Source organism: Petaurus breviceps, unplaced genomic scaffold (assembly GCF_028583685.1).
Source record: "Petaurus breviceps papuanus isolate PSGF00001 unplaced genomic scaffold, PetGlider_PUasm1.0 76, whole genome shotgun sequence".
Classification (NCBI taxonomy): Eukaryota; Metazoa; Chordata; class Mammalia; order Diprotodontia; family Petauridae; genus Petaurus; species Petaurus breviceps.
In genome coordinates this window covers 42,110,002-42,133,836 of record NW_027186473.1, presented here as the reverse complement: position 1 = coordinate 42,133,836, position 23,835 = coordinate 42,110,002, and the positions used below count along the sequence as shown (strand labels likewise).

General features: G+C 40.5%; 1 protein-coding gene across 1 annotated transcript in view; it reads left to right on the top strand.

Annotated features, from left to right (window-relative positions):
- SETD7 (SET domain containing 7, histone lysine methyltransferase) overlaps positions 1–23,835 on the top strand; it is a 73,678-nt gene that overhangs the window by 12,674 nt on the left and 37,169 nt on the right. Inside the window, exons 2-3 of the mRNA XM_069105402.1 lie at positions 5,391–5,520; positions 18,814–19,015. Of these exons, the coding sequence (XP_068961503.1) occupies positions 5,391–5,520; positions 18,814–19,015 (332 nt within the window). The remainder of the gene's footprint in view (positions 1–5,390; positions 5,521–18,813; positions 19,016–23,835) is intronic.

Here is a 23,835-nt window from a genome sequence, read left to right as displayed (position 1 = left end):
GATGGTGTCTAGACTCTTTTTGATCATGGCTTTCAGGTAAACCAATAATTTTTAAGTTATCTCTCCTCGATCTATTTTCTAGGTCAGTCACTTTTCCAATGAGGTATTTCACATTGCCTTCTATTTTTTCATTTGTTTGGATCTGTTTTATAGTATCTTGATTTCTCATAAAGTCAGTAGCTTCCAATTGCTCCAGTCTAATTTTGAAGGAGTTATTCTCTTCAGTGAGTTTTTTAAATTCCTTTTCCATCTGGCAAATTTGGTGTTTTAAAGCATTCTTCTCCTCATTGGCTTTTTGGACCTCTTTTGCCATTTGAGTTAGTCTATTTTTTTAGGTGTTATTTTCTTCAGTATTTTTTGGGCTCTCCTTTAGCAGGATGTTGATTTGCTTTTCATGATTTTCCTGCATCATTCTCATTTCTCTTCCCAATTTTTCTTCCACTTCTCTTACTAGATTTTCAAAATCCTTCTTGAGCTTCTCCATGGCCTGTAGCTTATGAAAGACCAAGTTCCAAAACCAGCAAGCTAATTCCATCATAGTAGCAAAGAAGTTAATAAGCCATAGCAGCACAGAGAGCCACACCATCCTTTAGCCTTCCCACAAAGCAAGGCTTTTGATGCAGGAGTTCTGACTTCACTGTCTTCCTCCCGCTCCATACCTTGATCTTTTTTGTCCCCGTAAAAAGGATTCTATCATCTGATTGTGCTTCCATTGCTTGCTCATATTGGCAACCAATTACTTGACTTTTGAGCTCTTTGACATGGTAGAACTCTGCTTCCAAAATGGAGAGAGCTATGTCCCAAATCGCTGGGGTTTTTGCAGCTTCCAGAGCTATTAGATGGGTGCCCTCTCTACAGCCCCCACATGCTCTGGCTCACGGGTCACACACCCCAGGACCACCACCCAAGACTGAGATCCAGATCCAAGCAGGTCAAAACAAGAGTGATTACCCTCTGAATGGTCCCTTGGTCCCCCTACAATCTGCAGGCCTGGAGCTTCGGAAGCAGCCATGTGGCAGCGGCTGCAGCCACCACACTTCTGCTTCTCACTCTGGGGGAAGCAGCCGGACCCCAGACTGTGCTTCCCCTGTTCAAACAAAGTTCCACACTGACCTTTTACTTTGTCTTAGGCGTTTGTGGATTGAGAAGTAATAGTATTTTTTTTTAAGTACAGAAAAATCAAAACATCTTTCTTATTAGTATCCTCTTTTTTGTAGCAGTATGTGATGTCTGAGGGCTACATTTTAGCTTTTCTGTTAGAGATCATGTCCAATAGTGCACAGGTGTTTCATTCCAAGAATGATTTCAATAGGGCTGAAGATAAGTTGGTCTACTTATCCCACCCATTTCTGCTTGTTCCATCCAAACTGCCCCCCCAAACAAAACCCAATTCATCCATTGTTTCCACTAATATTATTGAGAAAACATTTAAGATTTTTGTTTATTATCAGTAAAAACTGAGGGAAACAGTGTGATGTTATAGAGAGAAGGAAGATGTAGATTCATGTTCCACCTCTGAAACACAATGAGTTTGTGCCCCTTGGAAAATCACTTCACTTCATAATAATGATTATAATAAACATAGCTAACATAAAGTTTTCAAAGCACTTTGCCTATTATATCATTTAAACTTCACATCGACTCTGAGGTAGGGTCTGTTTTTATCTCTATTTTACAAATGAGGAAACTGAAGCACAGAAATTTAAGTGTCTTGGCCAGGGTCATACAGTTAATAGAGATATGAGGGCAACATTCAATCTGAGGTCTTCCTGACACCAAATCCTATTCATCTACTTCACTACCTAGCTCAGGGCCCACCAAAAACTCTGCAAAACTAAGTTTTAGAGAAGAGGCTAATCTGCATTGGGATAGAGAAAGTTCCTCACTGGGGTGCCCCTATGCCAATGAAATAGTAAGTTTAGGGGTGGAGACAAGATGGCAGAGTAGAAGCAGGACCTCTGCTGGGCTCCAGCTTCCACCTTACCCAATCCATGTAAAAGGGGGACTCTAAACAAACTTTGGAGCTGCAGAACCCACAAAATGACACAGAGAAGCTAACCTCCCACTGAGGACAGCCCGGCAGGCCGGCAGGAATCGGCCAGCACAGTGCTCTGGGAGACGAGCCCAGCCGCACTCCAAAGCTTTAACCCCAAGGCAGGCCTGACCAGCCGCTGGCCAGAGGGACTCCAGATCAGCAGCAGCTGTGGCCTTTTCCAGAATTATCAACACACAGATGCGAAGAACAAAGTGAGAGGTCAGTGCAGTGTGGACTTTGGGACCCAGTAAGTGGTAGTGTGTGTCTTTTGCCCCTGGGGTCAGAAGCCCCTGAGACGCCAGCACATCCAGCCAGCACCGTGTGGCAGCTTCAGCTCCTGGCCTGCAGAGTGTAAGGGGACCAAGCGACCAGTCTGAGGGGTAATCACTCTTGCTTTAACCTGCTTGGATCTGGATTGCAGTCTAGGGTGGAGGTCCTGGGGTGTGTGTCCAGCTTGCCAGAGCATGTGGAGACCTCAGAGAAGGCACCCAGCTAATACCTCTGGCAGCTGAGAAAACCCCAGCATTTGGGACAAAAGCTCCCCTGTCTGGTGGCTGTGGCAAAAAGGCCAGGGGTCAAGTGACTGAGGGGCAACATGATCAGGCAAAAGAAACAAAGCAGACAGAAGATTCCAACATTACACTCCTATTTTGGGGACAAAAAGGAGCAAAGCATGGAACAGGAGAAACACAGTGAAGTCAGAACTCCTGCACCAAAAGCTTCTAAGGAAAATACGAGCTGGTTACAGGCCATAGAGGACCTTGAGAAGTGAAGGAAAAATTGGAAAGAGAAATGAGAACCATGCAAGAAAATTATGAAATGAGATTCAACAGCCTGACTGAGGAAAATAACAACTTAAAAAACAGACTAACTCAAATGGCAAAAGAGGCTCAAAAAGGCAATGAGGAGAAGAATGCCGTAAAAAGCTGAATTTGCCAGATGGAAAAAGAATTTCAAAAGCTCAATGAGGAGAATTATTGCTTCAGAATTAGATTGGAGCAAATGGAAGCTAATGACTTTATGAGAAATCAAGATGCTATTAAACAGAGCCAAACAAATGAAAGAATAGAAGGCAATGTGAAATATCTCATGGTTGAAAAACCATTGACCTGGAAAATAGATCGAGGAGAGAGAATTTAAAAATTATTGGACTACCTGAAAGCCATGACCAAAGTAAGAACCTAGAAATCATCCTCCAGGAAGTTCTCAAAGAAAACTGCCCTGATGTTTTAGTACCAGAGGGCAAAATAGAGGTTGAAAGAATCCACCGATCACCTCCTGAAAAAGATCCCCAAAAGAAAATTCCTAGGAATATTATACCCAGGTTCCGGAATTCCCAGATTAAGGAAAGAATATTACAAGCAGCCAGGAAGAAACAATTTGAATATTGTGGAAACACAATCAGGATAACCCAGGATCTGGCAGCTTCTACACTGAGGGATCGAAGGGTTTGGAATATGATATTCCAGAGGTCAAAGGAGCTGGGATTAAAACCAAGAATCACCTACCCAGCAAAACTGAGTATCATGTTTCAGAGGAAAATATGGTCATTCAATGGAATAGAGGACTTTCAAACATTCTTGATGAAAAAACCAGAGTTGAATAGAAAATTTGACATTCAGATACAAGAAGCAAGAGAAGCATGAGAAGGCAAATAGGGAAAAGAAATCATAAGAAACTTATCAAAGTTGAACTATTAACATTCCTACATGGAAAACAATAATTGTAACTGATGAAACTTCTCAGTATGAAAATAGTTGAAGGGAATAAAAATATGTATGTATATATATATATATGTTTATATATGAGGGTATATGGGCATATGAATGCATATGTGAATATGTGTATATATGTTTACAGGTATACATAGATAGAGGGCACAGGACCAATGTAATAGAAAGGGATGATACTTAAAAGGTGAAATTAAGAGGTGAGAGAGGAATATAATGAGAGGAGATGGGGAGAGACAGAATGGGGTAAACTATCTCATATAGAAAAGGCAAGGGAAAATGGTTACAATGGAGAGGAAGAATAGGAAGGCAAAAAGGAATGGGTCAACCTTATTCCCATTAAATTTGGCTGGGGGAGGGAATGAAATACACACTAAATAGGGTATCTCACTGTACAGGAGAGTAGGGGCGAAGGGGATAAGAGGGAAGGCAGGCTAGGGGGGGAGGGAAGTTGGAAGCACCCACTTTTGAAAAGGGACGGGATCAAAGTAGAGAATAGAACAAGTGGGAGGTGGGATAGGAGGGAGGGAAATATAGTCAGTCGTTTACAATATCTCTACTGTGTTATTGTTTTGCATTAGCCACACATGTACAATCTATACTGAACTGCTTATCTTCCCAGTAAGGGTGGGTGACAAGGGAGGAAGGGAATGAATCTGGAATTCAGTTTTAAAATCAAATGTTTAAATATATATATATATATCATATATACACTATTATTAATACTATTTTGCATGTAATTGGGAAATATGATATACAGGTACTGGGGCATAGAGATCCACCATGCCCTACTAGAAAAGTCAAAGGGGGTATGGGAGAAGATATGGGAGAGAGCAGATTGGAGGAGGGGATATCCTGTGGGACTGCTATTTTAGGGCGGTGGGTAGGGGAAAAAATTTGTAACTCAAAATCTGGTGGAAAACAAATAATGTAAATCACAAGTTAATAAAGCATTTGAAAAATGAAAAATAAAAAAGAAAGAATTGAATGATAATGTGTCTGGCCATATACTATTAACTTGTGCCTACTGCCCTTAACACAAAAATGAAAGGTTGGGCACTTGTTAGGTAATTGATGAATTGTACAACCTGGGGATCTCCACCTAAAGAGGAACTTTTTTCCTATTCTATATCCACACAACAGAAATTACAAAAACTTCTGATCTTTGTACCCCTTTAAAGTAAATTGTTTTCCTAATGTGTATAGGTCTGCTGAACCCCTGTAAGTTTTAAAAAGCTTCTTGGGAGAATGTGCTCCTTGTTAACTGTTGCGCAGGGGACCCAGGTAAGTGAAGAATCTTCTGAAAAGCCCTCCTTTTGGTAGTACAGAAAGTTGCAGACACCAACAGAGAAGTTGGCTAGTTTGTTTTTACTGTTTTCCTTTGTTACAAGGACAGGATCATGCAAGGGGAGGGAGGGAGGGAAGGAGAGGCATTATATCTCATAATGATTATGATGTTTTAAAGAAATGCGAAGACAAAATTCTTTTTAAAAAAACACCTCTTGGGATGGATAGTCATATGTCTGACCTCAGGCCACTTGTTAAGTTTTCGTTACATTACTCATTTGTTAATGGTTGAAGCAATCCCAGTTTTATGGATTCCTTTGCTTTTTGATTTTTCCAAGGGCATCTGGATGAGGATGGGTTACCACATGGCCTCTGCACAGTCACCTACTCCTCCACAGACAGATTCGAGGGGCATTTTGTCCATGGAGAAAAGAATGGACGGGGAAAGTTTTTCTTCTTTGATGGAAGGTAGCATTTGAAAATTTGTGTTCATGCTTCTTTTCGGGGAGAATCTGTCTCCATGTTGATTTTTATGTTGATCGCATAACTGCTATCCCTTCCCCTCACCCCTAATTTGTATCTCCAGCTAAGAGATCTCTCCTTTTTCTGATCATTTTGCTTTGCTTACCTTTATTTCATGAGGGCATAGTGAGTAAGCAGCTTCTTATTCCTCGTGAATGTGGGTGATGGTGTGAATGGCTGTGGGAACTCTATTCACAATAAGCAAGAGAAAGCTTTTTTGACCCTACCTCATACAAGGTATGAGTCTCCTATACCACATTAGTTTTGAGAGAAATTATTATTTCTCATATTAATAGCCAATTATTAAAATTGGGGAGACCTCATCTTTTTTTCCTGTTCTATTTCCTTGTCCAGTGTCTTAAGGACAGGGCTGATGGAACATAGGATAAACATTTTCCCCATTCTTGGTATCGTTGCTCCACCCAGCTTGCTCTGGCTTGGGGTGAGAGATATAAACTCTTTGAATAGATTGCCTAAGACTGGGGATAACTTAGAAGCAAATAACATAATCAAAGTTCGTTAGAACAGGTCCAGCCACTTATTGTAATATTCATTCTCTCATTAATTGTTAACCAATCAGAGCTGATTGCTGCCCTCTGAAATACCTCTTCCATGGGTATATAAGCCATGAGCCTGCCACCATGATTGTCTTTGACATTCAAGAGTACCACTGACCTTTTCTTTAAAATGTTAGCATTATTAATAAAATGACTAAATACCCAGAAATTATGTCTCTTGAACTTTTTAAACATCACAGTTAGAGCTTCAAGGAATTACCCCCATGATTTTCCCCTGTAATCAAAGAAACTGAAAAGTAGGGGGTTAATAACTAAATGGGTTGAGACAGTTAAGTGGTGCAGAGGAACAGGAGGGAGGGAGGGAAGGAGAGGCATTATATCTCATAATGATTATGATGTTTTAAAAAAAATGCAAAGACAAAAATTCTTTTTAAAAAACATCAGCCCCGAAGTCAGGAGGAACTAAATTCAAATCCTGCTTCAGAAACTTGGCTCTTAGTAGCAATATGACCCTAAGCAAGTCATTTAAACCCAATTGCCTCACCAAAGAAAATACTTAAATGGGTTAAACTAATGTTAGTTATAGGATACAGCATAGCTTTATAACTCTGAAGTTTGGGGGGGGGAGGGCAAACTTCTAAACTAAAGGAATCAGGTAGACAATATCCTGGGGCTCTTAGCTAGAGATAAAGTCTCTTTGTGGATGACAGGGACTTGATACCTGTCATTTAGTAACAGTGGACTAAAATTCTTTTGCTACAGACACAGCAGGGCTGCCATGAACTGCTGTGTTTATAGTATTCTGTAATATTCATTCAATCACTTGAGAAATATAAACAGGTTGATTTCAAAGAAAGTTTTTCTTGTGCATGATATTCTTAATTATTCATGAGGATGGTAAGAGGTTAAAAGAGCATATATAATCAAAATCTATCTCTAACCCTCTCCCCCCACTGAGGCTTTTTGTGATTCAAATCAAGTAATTCAACAGACATTTATTAAGCATCTACTATATGGAAGACACTGGGGAAACAGATAAATCTAAATAGTTCCTGTCCTCAAGGAGCTTATATTCTTTTAGGGAGACTTTAACATGTACAGAAGAAAGTAAATATCAATTAGGCACAAAGTAATTTCAAGAGAGAGAGTTACAAAGAACAAAGTAACTGGTTTTCATTTTTCTTCCATTTTTTTCCCTTGAAGAATTTTCCCTGGCAGAGATACTGAAGATCGGAGAAGCCATTGCTAGGCAATAATGTGGAGAGGGAGAAAGCAAAGACCCTGATTAATCCTTTCATGAATAATTTAGCATTAACATCTATGGATGGGCTTGATTGGGCTGGGCTTCCTCCTGACTTCCCAAATTGTTGGTCTTATCATGGAAGCGTCAACTCTTTGTTGAAGAATAAAGGTTCAATTTCACCTAGTGAGTCCTCTGCTGGATGAGATATTATTTTAAACAAGCCCAGTGCCCTCTTGTCCAAAATAGCAAGATATTTTAGATCAAAGAAAGGGAAAAAAGAAGCTGTAAACTGACCAGGGACCCAGCCAGTACACTTGTTCCCCTAGAAAAACATGGCTGTCCCTTACTGGCAATTAGAGAAGTTGGGAGACAAAAGGAAGTATTGTTTCTTGTAGCAAGTGGCAATAATGTTTCCAGGGAGGAGGGAGGGAGCTAGGGAAAGAAGGAGGATAAACTCTAGTGAAAACCAGGGCAGCTCAATTTCATTTTCCTGCTCCTCACTAGATTTTGAGACAGACTACCTGGGTGAGTCCAAGGAAACTGTGTTTTTTTCACTACTAAATATAACTTCAACTTAAACCAAGTACTTTCTCTTCTTCTTCTTCATTCCCCCACATTAGACAACATGGATAACAACACATTTCACATTTCTCAGCAAATAGGCACTTGGGCTTAGTGGCCACACAGTCAAAAACTGTGAGCCGGTTCTGAGCAGAGCTTGTGGAACCTTGTTCAATCATTTCAGTCATGTCTGACTCTGATTTCATTTGAGATTTTCTGGGCAAAGATACTGGAGTAGTTTGCCATTTCTTTCTCTGGTTCATTTTACAGATGAGGAAACTGAGGCAAACAGGATTAAGTGACTTGCCCAGGGTCACACAGTATCTAAGGCCAGATTTGAACTCAGGTATTCTTGGCTCCAGGCCTGGGGGAGAGGGAGAGAGAGAAAGAGAAACAGACACAGACAGAGGCAGAGACAAAAAGGGAGACTTACACACAGATAAACAGAGAAAGAGAAAGAAAAAGAAAAATTGGTGGGCATATCATGGATGAAGATCCAGCAAAGAAGACTAAGGATTGCTCAGACAGGAGTACCAAGAAAGAGCAGTGTCACAGACATACAAACAGGAGAGATTATTCAGAAGAAGATTAACCAATAGTGACAAATGCTGCAGACAGGTAAAAAAGGTTGAGGAAAGGATTAGATTTGATAAGGAAAAGATCACCAGTAATCTTGGAGCCCTCAAATTTGAATGAGAACATCAGCCAGAGGATTGAGAAGACAGTGAGGAGAAGATAGAGGCACCAAATACTCATGGTTTTTTCTGGGAGTTTAGCCTAGACTAAAAGAGGAAAGACAAGGTTATAGCAAATGGGTCTTATAGACTCTAGTGAGGGTTGATATGGGAGACAGGGAATGTTTTTGTAGGTTACTGAAAAGGATCCAAATAGTTATAGACTAATATTGAAGATTAGAGAGTGAGGGGACAAGATTGGCATGTCCAGGGTTAAGGAATATAGTGGTCATTACATGCTAGGGGTACCCAGAGTCAGAAATGGGGCAAGGCAACTGGGTTTTTGTTCCTGGGTGCCAAAATGGGAAGGAACTTCTTCCTTACAGTCGTCCTTCAGGCTATAGATATTAAGACCCTCTGCTGTCCTTGCCCTATACATTCATGGCCTTACCCCTCTCACTATTGCTTTAACCCATCTGAACTCCCCAGGGCATGAACCACTCTCTTGCCTGATGCCACTGGGTCAAATTGGGTGGGCTCTCCCCTTTATCCTGCTCTACCTCCACTGAATTTTCTGTGGGTACCAAAATACCTAATTATAGCCCTGTGTGGCCAAGTTCTGAGAATTCAGGTCAGAGTACTGGTCATAGTTATTGTGGAGTGCAAGCCAGGAATTCTCAGATTATTTACTTCTCCTGTGTTGTCACAGACCATTCCAGAGAATCAGAGAGTTAGAATGAATGTCAAGAGATTGTATGATCTTAAACTGAGGAAAGAAAAAAAGACCAGAATCCTTGTGCTTGAAGGTTTCAACTACAAAAGACAGCCACTGAAACATGGCCCTAAGAGGGTCATTATCATCTTTAGGTCGATTTTGAGCTGGAAGAGACTTAGTGAACTACTAAACCCACACTTTCATTTTACAAATGAGAAAATTTGGGCCCACAGAGGCCCAAGGCCAGACATCTAATAAGTGGCAGAACCAGGGGTTGATCCTCAGTCTTCTGATGACATTTCCAAGTGCTCTTTCCTCTCTAACATGCAGCCTTCCAGTTTATGAAGTTTCTGCTAAGCAGACTCTTTGTAGGAATTATTAACTGGGCAGATCTCATCAGGAAGGGAAGTTTAGTTGGGGATTTAGGAAGGCCAGAGGAGAGGGTTGGACTAGATGACATAGCATCCCTTCCAGGTCTCAAATGCCACAAATCTTTTCATCACATTAAGAAAAGGGAGCTTAGGCTGGCTCTGCAATAAACAAGGATTTACTTACCAATGTGTGTGTATCCTCTCCTGCCCCACTCCACTGTTGGGAGGTAAAGGGGAGCTGCAGACCTGCATCAGGTAGTCACTTACCTTGGAACTTATCCCAGCAGATGGTACCGCCTGAAAACAGCTTCTCAAATGGTTTAGCCAAATATAGGGATGGAAGAGACATCATAGATTAATAAAGGGAACTGGAGACCTCGGTGGTTACTGGTGGTTTGAGGCTTCATGTCAAAAAGACTATCATGCCTTCCTCTAATAAGGTTGAGCTGCCTTATGCTCCCCTTCACTAGGACTCTCACATGGTAGGAAACTTGAAAGCAGAGAGTCTTAAACTAGAGTCTGGGAATTTTTTCTATTTTTAGTTTGATAACTGCATTCCAATATAACTGAATTTCTTTTGGCACAGTGACTACAGGGGGATGGCTTCATCTTAGGTGATCAGGGTAGGCTTCAAAGTCCTGTTACACTTTGTAATATTATGTATTTTATTCTATGCATTTAAAAACATTATTCTGAGAAGAGGTCTGTGGGTTTCAACAGATTACCAGAGGGGTCCAGGATACTCAAAAAGGTTAGGAACCTCTGCTTAGGGGAGGCTGGATAACCACAGTAGGATGTTAGGGAAGACTAGGTAGCCCCTGAGGGCCCTTCCTACTAAGATTCTGTGATTTTATGAAAGTCAGGGTAAGGATCTGAATTGCCTTGGGGCTTTGGTCTAAAAATCTTGCCTCAATAAAACAGAAACAAGCACTTTGAAATGAAGGTGAAAAACAAAACCAAACAACAGTTTGAGATAGGTCTGTGCTGCTGAGTACGAAAAACACTGATTTTTTTCCTAATGATTTTTTTTTTTTTTTTTACCATTGGGTGGATCCATATTTTAAAAATTAGAAGGAGAGAGTCAACATAGCATTGTGGATAGACAGCCACTTTGGAGGTCTGAAGATCTGGGTACTAATTCTACCTGTTACATGTTCTCTGTGTGACCCTAGCCTTCATCTCCCAGTGACTCTCAAGCAACTTGCTGAAACTCTTAAGTTGTAGAGCAATCTAAATCACTTTGATAAAGGGAACTTCCTCACCGTGAGTTTGGCTTCAAAACAAAACAAATGTAGGAAAAACTACTGGGAAGGCAAACAGGAAATAGAAATGTCTATATCTTTGTTATAAATTCATGAAAATTCCTTCCTTGGCTTTGGGTGAAGGGTTACACCCTTGAATTAGAAGGAAGGGAGGAGAAATCCCATTAGGTATTCTGATAACTTTGGGAGGCAAAATTTTTCTTTAAGTGGTGTGTGGTTTAATGGTAGAATTTAATAGCAGGAATTTCCTCCACAAGGATTTCTGGAAGAAGAAATAGCTCTATTGAATTTTTAACTGGATGAATTCCTGGAAACCAGAAGAGTCTCGAAAAGTCTCAATTGTATAGATTCAGGACAAGCAGTTAGATGAGAGCCTGAGGGACAGCTTGGCATAGTGAATGGGGAGGGCCAGACTTGGAACTGGGAAGATGTTGGTTCTATAGCCTCTGTTACTTGTTGGTTGTCACTTATCTCTTCTTGCCTCAGGCCATTTTCTGAGATTGTAAACTACCACAAGTCTTAATTGTGGGAGTTGGGTGGGGTAGGGTTAAGATTGCTGTACTAATTAATTCACACTTCTAGATTAAAAATAAAGGCAAATTTAAATAAAGATCTCCAGAATTTAGTTCTGCAAAATCAGAATATTCATTACTCATTAAGTTGCCCTGCCTCCATTTCAGGCTTTCTGTGTTCATGTTGGATCATCCTTATCATCTGTTCCCTCCTTGTTCAGTTGTTTTGTTCCTCTTGGTCTTGTCTGACTCTTCATGACCCCATTTGGGGTTTTCTTGGCAAAGATCCTGGAATGGTTTGCCATTTCCTTCTCTAGCTTATTTTACAGGTAAGGAAAATGAAGCCAACAGGGTTAAGTGACTTGCCCGGGGTCACACAGCTAGGTCTGAGGCTAGATTTGAACTAAGGAAGATGAGTTGCCCCTTATTTTGAAGATGAGGTCCTAAGAGATAAAATGACTTGCCCCCTAGTACCACAATCCAGTTCAGAACAATAAGCATTTACAAAACTTTAAAAAGAGAGAGACACTGGTTTATATCCAAAGAAAGTTAAGCTTATTAAATCCTATGATCCAATGAGGATTCTCAATAAACAAATCAAGTCATTATCAATCAGCAGATTGTTAGAAACCTGAGGGAAAGTCCTGGCTTTTGTGCTTTGCCATATTGGATTGTCCTACAAATAAAGTTAAGGATAAGGCTATTTCCTGGAATAATAACCTTTTTTTCCTCTACCACCCCTGTTGTGCTCCACCCAAAGAAATTAAAAACATTATCTTAAAACCAGGTAGTACTGATCTTCTTATAATCCAGTTTCTTCAGTGTAATCCTAAATTGAAATCCCTCCTTTAAAATCAGTGTTTATAGACAGGGAGGGAGCATATTGTAAGAAGAAGAAGAAGAACCCATTTCTGTATGGTGTTTACAGGTTTATTAAGTGCTTTCCAGTGGCTAGTTCATTTGATAACATCCTATAAATACCCTAAGTCTTTTTTTTCTCTGTTTTTCAAAGAAACTGAGGCTTTGAGAGTTTAGGCTAAGGCAGATAATCATAGCATCCACCTCCAGGGACTTTGTGAGATAACACTTATAAAACGATTCGCAACTCTTACAGCACCCTGAATGTTAGCGGTCATTGTTAGGTGACTAGTAAGTGTCAGAGGAAGCGTATGAACCAGGGTCTCTCTTGACCCCCAGCTCAGCCCTCTTAACCACTGCACCATCCAAATGTTTATTGAATGTAACAGCCACTCGAGGGCTTGTCTGCTATAGACCAGGAGTTTGAAACTGGTTCCAAATCCATTTATTTCAAGGCAAGGCAAACTTCAACGCTGGGCTTCCCTACCTGTAAAACTTAGCCCAGTGGGGTGCTATGAAAATGAACAGGTAGTCAAGATGTTTAGGAGCCACAGTTCTACTGACTCTGAGTTCAAACTGCAGGTGTTGGTTTGTATATAAGGATGGTTTGACCAAGAGTTTGTACGAACAAAAATAATTTGGTAACTTTTTGGTCAAATCTAATATTGATGAGATGGTTGAAAGGTGATGTAGAGAATAGAGCATTGGGCTGGAAGTCAAGAAGACCTCCCTGAGCTTACATCCTCTCTCAGGCTCTTACTAGCTGGGAGAGCCTGAGCAAGACACTTAACTTACTTCTCTGTACTTCAGTTTCCTTTTCTATAAAATGAGCCACTTAATGGCCTCAAAAGAAAATCTCTTCCAGCTCTAAATCTATGATTCTATGATAAGATATGGGCTGACCTTGCACTTGTATTGTTGGAGATTCAACAGATATTTAGCCTGAAGGTCAAGTAGGGATCTGGAAATATTTATTTTTGAGTCTTTATATTAATTTTTTTTAATACTAGTACATTTTCTTTTTTTTGGTTTTTTTTGCTTTTTTTTTGGAAAGGGGAAGGCAGGGCAGTTGGGGTTAAGTGACTTGCCCAAGGTCACACAGCTAGTTAAGTGTTAAGTGTCTGACGCCAGATTTGACCGCAGGTCCTCCTGACTCCAGGTCCAGTGCTCTGTTCACTGTGCTATCTAGCCACCCCAATACTCGTACATTTTCTAAGTATTATCTTACACTTTACCAACTTGAATTGTTCCACTTTCCACCAGGGCCAAAATTATTGTTGTTTTTTGTTGAAGTTAAATTGGATATCTTACTTCTTCAGGACAGGAGGGTGCCTTCTAGTGTATTATACAGGTAAAATTGCCTGGAGTGAATATCCTCCTAAACCAGGAATGGGGAATCTATAGCCTCACAGTCACATGTGGCCCTGTATGTCCTTAAGTGCAGCCCTTTGTCTGAATCCAAACTCTACAGAATAAATCTTCTTAATAAAAAGATTTGTTCCATAAAACTTGGACTCAGTAAAAAGGCCACACCTGAGAATCTAGAGGGCCCCATGTGGCCGAGAGGCCAAAGGTTCCCCCACCCCTGTAGACCTAAGCACTTGGTTGTGGTGATGCATTATGGTGCATTAACAAGAACACTAGACTGGGAGACCAAGAACCAAGTTCAGATCATGGTTCTTGCACAGCCTGTGTAATCTCCAGGAAGTCAAGGCCCTTAACTTTTCCAGGCCTCATTTCCTCATCTATAAAATTCACATAGAAGGCCATTCCTAACTCTAAATCGATGATCCTTTTGCTAGGCAGAGACAGCCATTGAGGAGAATTAAGTTCTCCACTTTCCAAGCAATAACCGTAAAAGTTTTCTTGTTTTACTCTGGGGTTTTATTCAGTTGTATTCAACTGTTTTTGGTCTCACATCTTATAGGGTATCAATGACTGACTTACTTAAAAGTAGGAAAAGTACTTTATGTGATGAGTATAGAACTAAGTCAGAGTTGGAAAGACTCTTAAAGAAAGACCATCTAGGGGCAGCTAGGTAGTGCAGTGAATAGAGCACTGGTCCTGGAGTCAGGAGGACCTGGGTTCAAATTCAGCCTCAGACACTTAATACTTACTAGCTGTGTGACGTTGGGCAAGTTACTTAACCCCAATTGCCCAGCCTTCCCCCTCCAAAAAGACAAAAAAAAAAAGAAATGTCTTCTAGCTCACTTCCACGTAATGTAGAAATCTGCTCTGTTATCCCTAATAGTCATTCAAACTCTACAATGACCTAGTCAAAGGAAATCTATTTTCTTATATTTAACATCTGATAAAAGCAGAAAGGGACTTTTATGTAGAGAGAGAAGTGAGTCTCCCCTTGTTTTCATTTTTATTGCAAATTGCTGGCTGAACTTGGGACAAGTTAAAGGAATGGTAGGGTTCATTCTGCTCCAGCTTTTTGTTTCACTAGCTAAAATCCATTGCCTTCGTTTGGGTACGTTGATTTCCAGAAGTCTCAGCACACACAAGTTACCTTCTAAGAAACTGATGGTCCTCATTCTTGGAAGAGCTTTCATAAATCAAGATTTCAGAATTAGCAGGCATGTGAAGATGTCAGACATGGGCCTCCAGATGCTGTATCCAAGGTTTAGTTCTTTTATGAAGGTCAGATTCTACAAAGTCATGCATCCTCTGAAAAAAGTTAAAAGAAAAATTGTAATAAAAAAATGCAAAAAAATCTGTTTCTTAGTAATATCAGTAGATATAAAAGAATTCTGATGCTCCATTTGCTAACATGAAACTTAATTTCACTTTGAGTTTTCCAAGAAACATATTATCATCCTCAGAAATTGTTTGTTTGGTTCAGTTCTTGGTGCTGGAAAATCAGATCATTCAGACCCCACTATGGGCTCTTAGCATTCCTGGCACCCTCTCATGGGGTTTCAGTCATCTAGCCTAGTATTCTCAAACTCAAATTGAGGGTTTGCTTTAAGGTTATAGCATTCATCTATATGCTACTACTTTATAAATCTCTGTAAAGAAAAACAAAGATTTTTTCATCAATTCCATATTTGGATAAATAGAAGGCTATTGTCATAGCTTTATCATATATTATTTTGTATATCTTGACCTTATTTTTTACATCACCCCATTTTTACCTGAGTATCTTACTGGCACTTCAAGCTAAACATAGCTAATGTTGAATTTATTGTGTTCCCCCTAAACCCATTCCTTCCAACTTCCCCATTTCTGTTGGTGGTGGTAGGTGCTATTATTATCCCCTTGTTATCGATGGGGAAACTGAGGTTAAAGTGAGTTGCTCAGGATCACACAGCTAGTAAATGTTGGAGGTCAGATTTAAACTTTCAAATTTTCCTGACTCCAAGCCCAGCACTCTGTCACCAAAACTTAAAACTTCACTATGACTTTTGGGACTCTGTGTGTGTGTGTGTGTGTGTGTGTGTATCTAGTTCCTAGTTGAAAACTTGCTTCACAACTGCACATCAAACAACTGGTAAGATTCTAGCATTACAGATAGGGCTGAAAGAGAGGTGGTCCTGTCCAATGTCCTCATTTTACATGTGAGTACCCTGCAGCCCAGGGAAGGTTGCTGTACAATGCTTGCTGCTCTAGGTTACATAGGTGGTAGGTGCCAGAGGCAGGATTTGAATCTGGGTCTCCTTGGATCTAAGATCTGCCTCTTGTGACATTGGTTAAAAGAGAATGCCGTCGCCATTGGTGAAGTGTGGTGGGAAAAGCCAGAGAACATTCTGTTGTTAGGTGAAAATGTGAGAATGATCCCAAGTTACCCCCAAGGGCCCTGGGGATTGTTTGAAGAGTAATTTTAAATGTTACTGAAAATCCAAAGTGAAAAAATATATGAAATTCACACAACTCAGGGCTTGTATAATCAGATGATTCTTAATGCCTCTTCCCCAAGAGCCTTTTTCTTTCTTTTTTTGTGGAGAAGCACAAGGGAAACTTCATTAATGAGTGCTCCATGAATCCAGATTTATTGTCCTTCAGACAGAAGCGGAGCTCTGTGAAAGAAGCCAGGCCTTTCACCGAGAGTGAAAGCAAGCCTGAAAGGGGAATTTTCACAAACTTGAGCATACCAATAGAAATAGTGAGCAGAGGACCAGCATTGGTTCGGCTCCTATTGAATCGATGTGTGAGTGCCAGGTTAAAGACTCACTTACCTAGGTGACCTAGATCTCTGGAGGCCCCCAGTCCTCATCTGTAAGTTGGAGGGCTTGGATCCGATGGCCTCTGAGGCTCCTTCCTGTTCCAAAGCTGTGATCCTTGGCTCTGGGCCTTCTCTCTGGCTTCTCCCCCCCTCTCCCCCAATGCTTGGAATGCTCTCCCTCCTACTCTCCAGCTACTCCCTGGCTTCCTTTAAGTCCCCACTAAAGTCCCACCTTCTACAGGAAGCCTTCCCTTACCCCTCTTAGAGCCAGTGCCTTCCCTCTGATAATTATTTCCTGTTTATCCTTGCTTGGTATATATTTGTTTGCATGTTGACTCCCCCATTAGATTGTCAGTTCCTCGAGGGCAAGGACTGGCTTTTGCCTCTTCTTGTACCCCCAAGTGCTTAGAACAGTATGTGGCACATAGAAGGCATTTAAATGTTGATCATTGATTGATATAAATCTTATCTCTTCACTAATGCCACTTACAAGGGCAACACTTTTTTTTTTGGTAATCTAGTGTCAGGGTCAACCTATTGACTCTGTTCAATCAATCAGCAAGTATTTATTAAGCACTGTGCTAGGGCTTACAAAACTAAAAAAAAAGGTAAAGACACAGTCCTTGCCCTCAAGAAGCTCAGATTCTAGTGGGAACAGATAGCCTGCAACAACCATGTATTTGCAAGATGTAGACAGTGTAATGGGAGGAAATCACAGTTGAGGAGAAAGGAGGGACTGGGAACATCTTCTCCTGGAAGGTGAATCTTGAAGGGAGCCAGGGGTAGGAGTGAGGAGGGAGAGTATTCCAGGCCTGAGGGGCAGACAGAAAAGGCACAGATTGAGGAGGAGTGTGGCATGCAAGGAAGCAAAAGTAGACCAGTTTGGTGGCTCAAAGTGTAAGAAAGAAAGCCTTCTTACAGACTTAGAGAAAGCTAGGCAGGGGCTGATTGGTGAATGGCTTTTAAAGCTAAACAGACTTTCATAATTGATCCTGGAAGGTAACATGGAGCAATTGGAGTTTATTGAGTAGGGGGTGGTGGTGATGTGATCAGACTTTCTATTTAGGAAGATCATTTTGGCAGAAGAGTGGAGAATGGATTGGAGTGCGGAGGGACTTGAAGAAGGGAGACCAATCAGAAATAATAAAGGATAAAATAAAGTTTATGGAGAGGGGTGAAAATGAAGGGGAGGTGGCCTAATTGTCCTCTAAAGGACCTTTCCAACTCCAAATCTTTGATCCTCTCCAGAGTTTTCCTAAGAATATTTCTAAAATGCATGGCTTTAGTTCATTCAAACTAACCTTCCCTACAATTAATCCAAGTCATGAAGATTTACTGGATTGTATAGTCATAAGAATTTTTTTTTTTAGTAAAGAGAAGATTTTCTGCCTTTTTTAGAGACAAGTACACACTAAGAATTTCTTCTGGGACCTTATACTTCTGTGCTCTGACTTTCTGGAGTCTAGGTGTGTTTGTGAATGAAACAGTATATTTAAAAGTGCTTTGCAAATCATAATACTTTATGCACATGTGAGCCATTATTATTAACAAAGTGATAAGGGAGAAGAATGCTGTGAAATCTGTATGGTAATCGCTGGTAAACTTTCTCCTGTCCTGTCTTTCAAACTCTGTCCTCCTGGGATTTGGCAATGTTCCTTATCCCTCTCCTCCCCATACCCCTCCATTTCTGCTCCCACTTGTATTGATAAGTGATGCTTGGATTCCACAACAAACCTCTCTTAGAATCAGAGGAGTCAAGGATTATTAACTTATGCCCAAACCAGAAATCTGGACATTTTCCCATGGTGAATATCTATATATATATGTATATATATATATAGATAGAGACCATCTATAATACATTATAGACAGCATTTGAAAGATAGTTGGGGCTATTCATGGACTCTGGATCGTACTTTCATTTCTGGATCGTACATTTCAGACATCATTCTTAAGGAGGAATGGTGGGAGAGTGCTAAGGGGATCCCTGCCCTCAGCAATGGTGGGGAAGGGTATGGAATTTGACGCATTGGAAGTTTAGAGATGGTCTCAATTTTCCCCTGTACCTTTTCCCTTCTCTTGACTTTACCCTAGAGGGAAAACACAAGACTGCAGCAGAAGCCAGGAGGTCAAGAGTTAAGTCTAGTCCTCCATTTCTAATCTTAGTTATATGATCAATTCTACCTTCCCTAATGATGCAGGAAAATTGTGGGACCTGTTTTGAATTTAAGCACACAGACCCATAATTTTTGAAGACACACAGAGTTATTGAAGAGTTGAGACTGGAGTTAAGTTGATGCAGTGCTAATTTCTATAGAGGGTTGAACCCCTTCTCTCTCTTTCTCTCTCTTTCTCAGCACACTGGAAGGGTTTTATGTGGATGACGCCTTACAGGGGCAGGGAGTATACACATATGAGGACGGAGGTGTCCTCAAGGGCACCTATGCAGATGGAGAGCTGAATGGACCTGCCCAGGAGTATGATTCAGATGGGAGGCTGATCTTCAAGGGACAATACAAAGATAATATTCGGCATGGAATTTGCTGGATATATTACCCAGTAAGCCTTATGATTGTTAACTTCACTAAGAAATAACATGTTTTTATGTGATTTTTATAAATTTAATATTAACTAATAAATGAACCAATATTCTACTGCAGACCTTCAAATATTTACTATTTACTACTACTTTTTAACCTGTATTTTAACATCAATATATCAAGCACTAACAATTTCATTAGTGTGGGAACTACTTTTTTTTGTTTTTTTTTAATTTATTTTTAGTTTTCAACATTTAGTTGGTTTTTTTTTTTTTAAAGCAATTGGGGTTAAATAACTTGCTCCAGGTTACACGGCCAGTTATTTCTGGGTGGGTGCTAAGTGTCTGAGCCTGGATTCGGTTCCCAGGTCATCCCAACACTGGGGCCGGTGCTCTTACTTGCTGTGCTACCTGGCCACCCATGGGAACTTCTTTTGCCCATTTTAGATCATAACTGGTCAGTAAGGGTCATAGAGGTTAAGTGATTTGCCTTGGTTCACACAGTTAATACATGTCCAAGGACGAGGCAGCTAGGTGGCACAGTGAACAGAGCACTGACTCTGGAATCAGGAGGACCTAAGTTCAAATGCGGCCTCAGATACTTAATACTTACTAGCCATGTGACCTTGGGCAAGTCACTTAACCCCAATTGCCCTCCCCTCCCCCCTGCAAAAAAAAAAAGTGGCCAAGTTTGAAATCACACCCAGGTCTTCCCAACTAGGCAGCCAGGTGATACAGTGGATTGAACATTGAGCCCAGAGGCAGGAGGAACAGAGTTCAGATCTGGCATCAGACACTTACTAGTTGTGTGACCCTGGGCAAGTCACTTAACCACTGACTGCCCCAGTTTCCACAACTGTATAATATAAAATTCTTAGCAAAGTGCCTGACTCTAGCATTCTCTCTACATTATCAGAGTGCCTGTCTCACATACATATAATTTTAGGGAAAAATGTCTTATGGTAACATGCGTTAGTTCTTTTATTTCATAACTAATATAATGGCCAAAACTAAATAGGCTTTTTATTCCCTTGCCTGGTTGGCTTTCTGGATTTCCCTCTCTTGGGGTGAGAAAATGAGAATGACACATTCCATTATTGTCACTGTCTCTGTTGGACCAGGAATAAGCCTGAGATTTTTATTTTTCAAGTTACCTCCCTGTTATTGCTTGATTTCACAAGGTCCATTCTAGGTCTTATATAAGGGCTGTGTGACAGTTGTGTGTTTCAAAGAATTAACATTCATTTGGCCTTCAGTGATTTGAGAGAATTTCTTGGCATTGCTTGAGATAGATTATTAGAGACAATAATTCCAGGGTGTGGCCAAACCAGGCAAGAAATCACTGCTCTAAGCTGTCCTGTCTGGAATTTTCTGATACCTCAGCTGCATTTGGTGACTTTCCTGAAAGCCTTTCAAGTGAATGGATTTTGGAAAACATTTATTTTACAGTTTATTTTGTCCAGAATTTGAATCTAAATAAAATCATGCCTTCATTTCATCCAAAGGCTATTTCCTGATTTTTTTTCTGATCAGAACATTCACTCAAGCACAAGTAATAACATTGGCAGCCCCTCCTAAATTTATTTACATACCACTAAATTTTACTCCCAGACCTAGAAATGTGGGTAGAAGAAAATGACACATGAGGTAGCTCTGTTTAAAAAAATTAAATAACTAAGGGTGGCCAGGTAGCACAGCAAATAAGAGCACTGGCCCCAGTGTCGGGACAACCTGGGGGATCGAATCCCGGGCTCAGACACTTAGCACCCACCCAAAAAACACCTGGCTGTATAACCTTGAGCAAGTTACTTAACCCCAATTGCTTAGGGGCAGCCAGGTGGCTCAGCGAGTAAGAGCACCGGCCCCAGAGTTGGGATGACCTGGGGATCAAATCTGGGCTCAGATACTTAGCACCACACCCAGAAATAACTGGCTGTATAACCTTGAGCAAGTTATTTAACCCTGATTGCTTAAAAAATAAATAAATAAATAAATAACCAAAACATTCACAGGGACCTGGAAAAATCCAGCCTTCTCAGGAAATAAGTAGCTTTCATTGCTGGCCAGACAGATGAAAACAATTGACATTTATGTAGTACTCTGTGGTTATGAAATGCTTTAAGTATATTATTTCATGCAATTCTCACAACAACCTGGTGAGATAAGGTTGTATAAGTATTATTATTACTATTTTATAGTTAAGGTTCAAAGGAGTTGAGTAGTTTGCTACCTTCTAGGAGGCAGCAGAGTCAGGACTGAAATCCAGTCTTTTGTCTCCTCTGTCCACTGTTGTATATGGGACATTCTTGCCTAGATATTGAAAGTCCTTTCTGATCACAGCCCTTCATGAGGTCAAATACAGACTTCTCTGTGTGACTTTTAAAACCTTTCTCTAATGGTGCCTGGTCACTTCTGGTATTTGATGCATTACTCTTCTCCATCCTCCACATTCTAGCTAAACTGGCCTGCTATTTCCCCACACGTGATATTTTGCCTCTGATCCCCCTCCTTCTTGTGTACTGGCCTTCCTCCAGGCCAAGAAGGATCTCCATCCTCACTGTTGCCTAAAGTCTGGAAACATAGGCAATCTCATTAACTATGCATATTTTCAAGAAATGAAATGAATGAAATTTTCAACAGCATTTTATTTAATTAGCATAAATTTTAGCCATGACAATTTCATATAGAAATAATATTTTTTATTAGCTATTGGGAACTATTTTCCATATTAATGAGATTAATTTAATTAATTAATGAGATTTCCTAAGTGTCTCCTATGTCTTCCTATGAAATCTCATTTATGCTAATTAGATAAAATGTTGAAAATTTCATTTTTTGAAAATATGCATAATGAGATTTCCTATGTGTCCAGACTTTAGGGACACCCTGTATAACTTCTCAACTTCCTTCAGAACTCAGTTTAAGGGTACCTCCTTCTACAAAAAGAGCCTATCCTGGTTCCCTTCGTTGCTAGGAAGTTATTTTGTATTTTTACTGAATTTCTTCTTTCCTCTTGCCCAATCCCACCTCATAGCGTGTAAGCTCTTTGACAGTAGGGACTGCGTTGTTTGTTTGGTAGGTTGTTGGGTTGGGGGGGAGGGGAAAGATTTCTCTGTGCCTAGCACGGTGCTTGGCTCTTACTAGATGTTGAATAAACGTGTGGTGAACATGGATTCAATCATAGGATTTAGCATGAGTCCTTCATCTAGTCCTATCTATCTATTCATTTTATAGATAGGAAAAAACCTGAACCCTAGCATGATTAAATGGTTTAATTGCCCACAATTATTAGTCAGAAATACGACCAAAATCCTGACTCTAGCCCAGTGTCTTTAGTGTGGGAGATGTTTGCCAAAATCTTGCAAGATATCTTTAATGACATGTACCTTGGTCATGACTCATTGGGCTAATAGAGCTGATAAGATTCATTTTTTAAATTAAACATTTGTTTTAATACCAGAAAGACCAGAATTTAAGACTCCCTCAAAGGGCTAAGCTATGTCCATTTTTGTGGTGCATTTTTTTTATCCCTAAAGCAAAGAAAATAGAATTAATAGGATGAGCAGTTTTATTTTAAAGTAAAACTGTAACGTTTTTGCATCCTTGTGTTGTTAAAGTCAATTATGTGGAAGCTAAGTGTTTTGGGGTTACAAAGAAGAATAAGGCATCCGGTACTTGCCCTCATGATTGCACGCCAGTAACTGTTTTAAAAACAGTCCACATTTGTTCCACAAAGTTCTACTCTGATGCCGTATTATGGTGTGGAGATTACGCTGGGTTGTCACGAAGGTTGTGTCAGTAGAGCATAGCCTCTGACAGATTCCAGGGTATTGGAAAGGGTCTGAGTTTCCTTTAGAAGATGGCATTTGTTAAGTGCAGAGAAGGTCAGCACCACTAGGTCATTGGAGATAGATTCTTTGGGCATGAAGAAAAGCACACAATTCCTCCATCCCACGTGGCCCCATTCCTTTTCTTCAGTGATAGTGACAAAGCGGTGGGAAAAGGGGAAGAGAATGCTAAGAATGACACCTTTTAGTTAGTTTATAAGCTTCATGTGGGGCGGCTAGGTGGCACAGTGGATAGAGTGCCAGGCCTAGAGTGAGGAAGACTCATCTTAGTGAGTTCAAGTCTGGCCTCAGACACTAGCTGTATGACCCTGGGTGAGTCACTTAACCCTGTTCGCTCAGTTCCTCATCTCTTAAAAGAGCTGGAAAAGGAAATGGCAAAACCAAACAAACAAACCCCAAATGGGGGAAAAATGAGTTGGTCACAACTGAACAACAGTCTTAAACTCGGGTGTTAGTACTCTAAATGTGAGATCCCTGTCCAGTGACCAGTGAGTGAATAGAACACGGAGAACCAGATCAAACTCATCCTGGCATTGTTAGTATAAATAAAACCAGAAGGACCTTTGCAGCCAAGTGGGAAGGCGGTTCACAGGTTGTCCTTTGAGAGGCAAATAAAGGAATGGGCAAAGTTCGGTTTGTCATATATCTGAAGGTACCAAGAAGCACCATCACATGAGATATTTGGTCATCTCATTTTCCAGCTCTCGTGATAAGTATTTCCCAAAGGACCATTATGAAAATAGTCACAGTGTATGCATTAACATCTCTTGCAGAGAATGAAGACATAGAGACATTTCTAGGAGGAACTTGGTAATGCCCTCCAAATTAAATTAGCCTAGGAGGATCCTATGGAGGGCATCAGATGTAGAACTGGAAGGGACCCTTCCATTTAGCTGCAATTTCCTGCTAATTTCATTTGTAACAAGAATGCCAAGATTGATTTGATTTGGTTCCTGCTATGCTTTCTCCATTCATTCACTGTTCATTGGACA